This window comes from Halyomorpha halys, unplaced genomic scaffold (genome assembly GCF_000696795.3).
Source record: "Halyomorpha halys isolate HHAL.00 unplaced genomic scaffold, Hhal_1.1 Scaffold1791.1, whole genome shotgun sequence".
NCBI classification, from domain to species: Eukaryota; Metazoa; Arthropoda; class Insecta; order Hemiptera; family Pentatomidae; genus Halyomorpha; species Halyomorpha halys.
The window spans coordinates 114,502-120,501 of record NW_027105162.1 but is presented as its reverse complement, the minus strand read 5'-3'; the positions used below and the strand labels follow the sequence as shown (position 1 = coordinate 120,501).

Here is a 6,000-nt window from a genome sequence, read left to right as displayed (position 1 = left end):
TTGTATATATTTTTATATTTGTACGTGTTACTCAATATTTTTTTCATTGGAGCGTACAAAAAAATAGCTTCAATTATTCTCTCAATTAGCCGGAGAATTGATTAATTTCAGAAAATAATTATTTCAAAAGTTGATCTTGAATTATTTATTTATTGCAACAATGTTCTTGACATGCTTGTTTAACAATTACGAACCAATTTATGTAGAATCGATTGATTAATTTCCGAGTTTAATAATTTCCGTTAATAATTTCCGAGTTTGGAAATTGCTTTCTTTTAAGACTAGTTAATCAGCTTTAAATATAGCCCTTGGATTGGATCTATATTTATAAAACTTTGATTTGTTATTTTCTAAAAATAAAAATTCTAAAAATATTGTTTTCTTTCATAACTTAATTTACTAAATAAGTCATTATAAAATAATCCGAATAAATGAAAAGATGGAATAGCATTCATGGATAGCCGTGTTATAAAATCTGCCTTTTACGAATTCGCCATAGAATAAATTAAAATTGGGCTCTGGAAGAGAACTACAAGTTAGAAGATTAACACCATATACAACTTTTATGACCCAGCCTTGCGGATCACCCGGTATATGATGATTTATATACCGACTTTATTTATTTGAAAAACAAGAGTAATAAGACTGAAAAATATTAAAAAATGGTTTATTATTAGAATTATTTTTTTTTATATCAATAAATAGCAAATGATAAAATATCTGATATTATTTTCCAGTCAGTGTTCTAAATCTTCACTAATGTTTTCCAATGAAGTTCTATGTGATCTATATAATTATCAAGGAATAAGAAAAACACATAATTCCTAAAAACACAGAATTTACCTTCTTAAATGACTGAGATATTGCTGAGAGAATCATCGTCATAGGACTTGCAACTTTAATGCCGTCTCGAAAAATTCGGCCTGTTAGTTATAGAGAAAAATCACGGACGGGCATATGGGATCTGAATGAACATTTTTTTTTAATGAGAATTTTGAATTGTACTTACCTAGAAATGCGAAATCTTTAGTTGAAAAAAAAGTATGTGTGGTTATTGATATAACAAGAGTCTTATTTATTATAACATATATTAGGGAGTACTATTCGAAAATAATTTATTATTACATATTTACCCAATATACAAATAATTTACAATTTTATGACTTTTTGTTTAAAAAATAAATTAATGTGAAGACCTTAGGCTCAAATGCGCTTGTGCTTTTGTCTTTATTTTAGATGTTATGTACTGGAATCAGTTTTCGTAACGAGTGGTACATATCCGTCCATGTTGATGGGTCTGGTGCATTTCTTCTGGTTTATTTTGACGAGAGGTACAGAAAGTTTGTACTTCTCCAGCACGTCTCGAGCCTCCATTATCGTCTTTATTCTAGGGTATAGCTTCCTCGTTTCGATGTAGACTGCATGGACTCCTGGAACTAGAATATTTATAAATTTATTTGACGATAAATAGTGATTAACATGTCGGTATATAAATAATCTATGCTATTTATTTTCTAAATTGATTACACTGAAAACATAATAAGTAGGTGAGATGTGTCATTAATATGACCAAGACAGTTGTATGTTATACAGTCCTGAGAACATCTTTTCATTTACTTTGATAGATCATTGGAAATTGGATTTGAAAGATAAGGTTATGGTATTTCATACAGATAGAAATATTTCAAAAAATATTTTCTATTATTTTTTAATTTTATTTATTTAATAATATTTACAATTAGTAAGGCGGTGTATTACTATATTTCGTGCCTGAGTTCGAAACCGGCTGTGGCTGATTATTTATTCTGTTTTTGAGGTGTGAATTAGTCCTTTGGTTTAGGAGCTCTCTTGGGGGCACAACCAGCCTCTATAAAGATGACGGCCTTAACTGGGGAAGAAAACTTATTGCCCGTGTTGGATGGGGATGAAGCTTTCATTTCGTGGGACCACTACAGCAATGAAGAAAGTCAGTACCCCAGGCCAGATACTGCCAATGTTCCCAGGTGTCAAAGACCTGCGCCTCAACCACATGAGCCACGTACAGCCGAGGGGAAGAAAACCACCTCACCTCCTTGCCCAATTGTTCAAGAAACAGTACTTTCTTATAAAGTACTGAACCCCTCACCCTTCATGGCTTGTAGCCTTACAGGTAGAATTTTTTTTTCAAGTTATTTAGCATTTATTTAAAAAAATAACAAAATAAATAAAATAAGCGCAAATCATATAAAATACTTTATAGATGAACTAAAGGCAACTAAATAAGCTTTTACTCATGTAATTTTGTCGAGCAGAACTTTGCTTAAGTCGAATTCAACTTAAGTCACTTTCGAAAGAACGGAAAGTGATGAAGTAAATATGAGGACCGGCTGTATATTTCGAGTGAAAGATACATGGAGGTCATTATCAGTGATTTTATATTTTAGTTAAAAATAATTTTACGAAAGTTTTGGAATGAATTGGAAGGATAAGGGAATATGATGACTTAGTCATGGTCCACTATCTCGGAAAGGTTAACCACCTAAGTCAGTTTAATATCATATTTTACACTAGTCTAGCTGGTAATGGTAGAAGTCAGTGGGAGTGTTTAGTTTCGTTCACGGTGGAAAGGGTGTAGAAGCTTGACAAAAAAAATATATATATTTTTACAAAAAAGTTTTTAAATAAAATTGAAATCGTGAATAAAAGGAAGGAAATATTTCTCTAAATAATAAATTGCTTATGACAAAAAAAAAATCACATCAAAGGATATGTTGTTTATTGATGTGTATGGCATATTTTAAAAATCGTTACTCACTAGTCCGAGGAAAATCACTGCATACATATCGCACTCTATACTCAGGAGTGAGATTAAGAACGTAGTTGTATATTTGATAATTTCCTTCACCTGAAACATTTTAAACGTAATATATAAATATAAATCATATATCAATACTATATAATAAATTATATTACATAATAGTATACTTAAATTGACATGAAATAAATCAACTACTGGTTATAGAGGTTGTTTTTTTAAAATTAAAAAATATTATATTTTTTTATTTTTTATAATTGTTCATGAAATATTTTCTGAAATTTTTGTTTATTTATTTATTCTTTTCAAAAATACTAAACTGAAGATCTTTTTAATGAAACAAGATATATCAAAATTATAGGAATGTAAGCAAAGGAAATAACAATGAAGAGGCTCAACTTTGCAAGTATAAGATATAAAGTCTGCTAAAGACAGATGATGAATTAAGTTGATTAATTAAACAAAATTGTTATTGTTTAATGGATAATAGTATTATAATGGTAACCATTTCGCAAATTATTTCTAATAATTTTCAAAAAATCCTTATGAGTTCATAATCAAATTTTACTGTAGTGATTGCGCTAGTGTAATGGATAGATATTAAGATAAGTACCACGAAACATTGTTTTGTTTAATAAAAATTTATTTTAATCAGTAAATGGCCTAGGTATCACCATTGTAGATAGGACATAAAAAAAAAGAAAGAAATACCAAAATCAATTATTTTTCTAATAGATAAACGACAGAGCACGTATCTGATTATTTTTTTTTTTTTTAATTATATTTTTAACTGCCCAATAATATTTGGTTATTCCGATGAAACCGTTTATTTTATCCAAGTCGCGTATTATAGTGACACTAATGCCTTGTTATGAGTTGTACTTTTTTTTTCTCCTGAAATAAATCTACGGCAAATGAATATAAATTTATCTTGATAGGAATGCTAATGGACTCACTACCTAGCATAATAAATAACCGGAATAAATTTATTTTTTTATCTATTCCTTACGTCTATTCTGAATTATGCTAATTATATTTTCATTTAATCTGAAATTATTAAAAGGTTAAAAAATTTCAATTTATCTATTTTATTTTTTTATAATTATTACCTGGTATGTAAGTGGTGGAATTCAATTTTCCTCGTTCGTTTGACTTGTAAAATACCTGGACGTGTCCGTTTTTTACTATCTTTTTATTTCTAAAAATAAAAATATAAAAAACTTAATTTTAACTAAAATAAATCAAATGACAATGAGTGATAAAGTCGTATAAAGTAGAAAAGTTGGATTATCTTTTCTAATTTATACGCCTTGTTTGTTTGTTTTAAAGTTGATAAACAAAGTTAAAGTAGACTTCTGAATAAGCTGTAAAAATATTGACACCATTAAAGATACCCTTTTTTTTCTAAGTTATGTAAGCCGGGCTTAACCCAACATGGTACAGAATATTGATGACAGATAGTTTCTTCTACTTTCTAAAAACGGTTCGTGAATAATGGAAGTAAAGAAAGACGAGCTGCGAGTTCTAACTGCCTTTGATCAGTCTTTGTACAACCTGTACGCATTTCTAGAAAAAGGATTGTTTGTGATTTTCTCTTCTTTTTCGTCTATTGGAATTTTTGAAAAAAAAACAACAACAAATTAATGATTTTCTTGAAATTCATCATTTGTTATTCATTGTTTAGAATTTTGTCAAAAAAAATTAATTGGCACTTTTTTACCACAATATTTAGTTGAACAAAATTTCAAGAGCTCTTTGATCATTTAATTTAGGTTCTCTATATTCTGTAGTCTTGTTTTTACTTTCATTTACCTATATATGGAAAATATAAGCGAAAGTTTATTTCGATGTAAAAAAAAAAATTGAATTCTAGTTTTCGACGCAAATACATGTGTTGAGGTCCCCGACTCCAAAATCTAGTCTGTGTGTCTGTGAACATATTAGTTCAAAAACAAAAAGTCGTTCGAAACTGAAACTACATATCCAAGGCGAGTATATAACTGGAATGTGACAGCTACTTTTTCGATAAAGTTGACTGGCGTGGGCCTTACTGTCAGTTCGATTTTCTCGAAATTTTAATTAAAGTCGCCATTTCAATGAAGAATCAAATGGCCTTTAACAGCAGCTAGGTCTTATCCTTATTGCCAGATGATTGACATTTTTGAAAAATCTTCCTCTAAAGTATGTTTGATTTCTTTTATTAAAAAAAATTTAATAATAAACTGTTCCCATTGTTAGCAATAATAAACATTAGGCAAATTAAATATAGTAAAGAAATTTAATAATAAATAAAGGAGGAATACAAAAACGAAAAACATCTGATTCTAACGGGAAATGTCGGAGCACCCTTACTTTTCCGATTCTATTACGGCACTAAATATGTATATATATATTGTCTTTGTTTAATAAATTAGGAAGTAGGAAAAAAAATACTTAAGTTTCATTAATATTATGAAAGCCGTTGTCAAAATAGAATGTATATAATGAATATGATATATAGGCCTATGAAATCATGATATATAAATAAAACCTATAAGGTTTTGTTATCGGCTCACATTCTCCTATATTTTATCACATTTACTAACGTTTTACGTTTTTTAACAACTACTTATTTTCTGACGTTTCGGCCCAGTTTGTAGAAGTTCATCAGGGCTAAACAGATACAAAAACAACTAAGAACATTGTTAGATAATAAGATAAAAAAATACATAAAGGTTAAAAATGTACAGGAGATGCAAAAACAAAAAAGTAGATTTGAGAAAACAAAATTTAACGCAATAAAGGACGGAAAATAAAGAAGTAAGTTGAGATAAAATATAAATATAGTTAATAATAATAATAATAAATTATAATAAATGGGACTAACAAATCTAATAAGGACAAATTTAATACTTTTAATTATAAATCAATGTCACACTTTTTGATTTAGTTTTATTAATTAAATTCATCTCATCATTCAACAAAAAATATAGTTATAAAATTAACATTTAGGTAACCAAAATTAATTGTTAGCATTCATGGTTACGATTGTCTCATTTAAAGTGTATAATGCGTAAATGGAAAGAGGAACCACATCTGTGACAATACCTCAATGGAACAATAGGACAAAAACGCATATTTTAGTCTTCCATGAAATCACATTTGACAGCATGTTTTTGTTCAGCCAAAATATTTACAATTACGGGTCACTTGCTCTTTCAGGTCAG

At 28.5% G+C, this 6,000-nt stretch overlaps 1 protein-coding gene across 1 annotated transcript in view; it reads right to left on the bottom strand.

Moving 5' to 3' along the window:
- Window positions 1–1,098: 1,098 nt before the first annotated feature.
- The window catches only part of LOC106690641 (uncharacterized), a 31,539-nt gene continuing 26,637 nt past the window's right edge, over window positions 1,099–6,000 (bottom strand). Inside the window, exons 3-5 of the mRNA XM_014436146.3 lie at window positions 3,904–3,992; window positions 2,795–2,884; window positions 1,099–1,436 (exon numbers count right to left, since the gene is read on the bottom strand). Of these exons, the coding sequence (XP_014291632.2) occupies window positions 1,240–1,436; window positions 2,795–2,884; window positions 3,904–3,992 (376 nt within the window). The 3' untranslated portion in view covers window positions 1,099–1,239. The remainder of the gene's footprint in view (window positions 1,437–2,794; window positions 2,885–3,903; window positions 3,993–6,000) is intronic.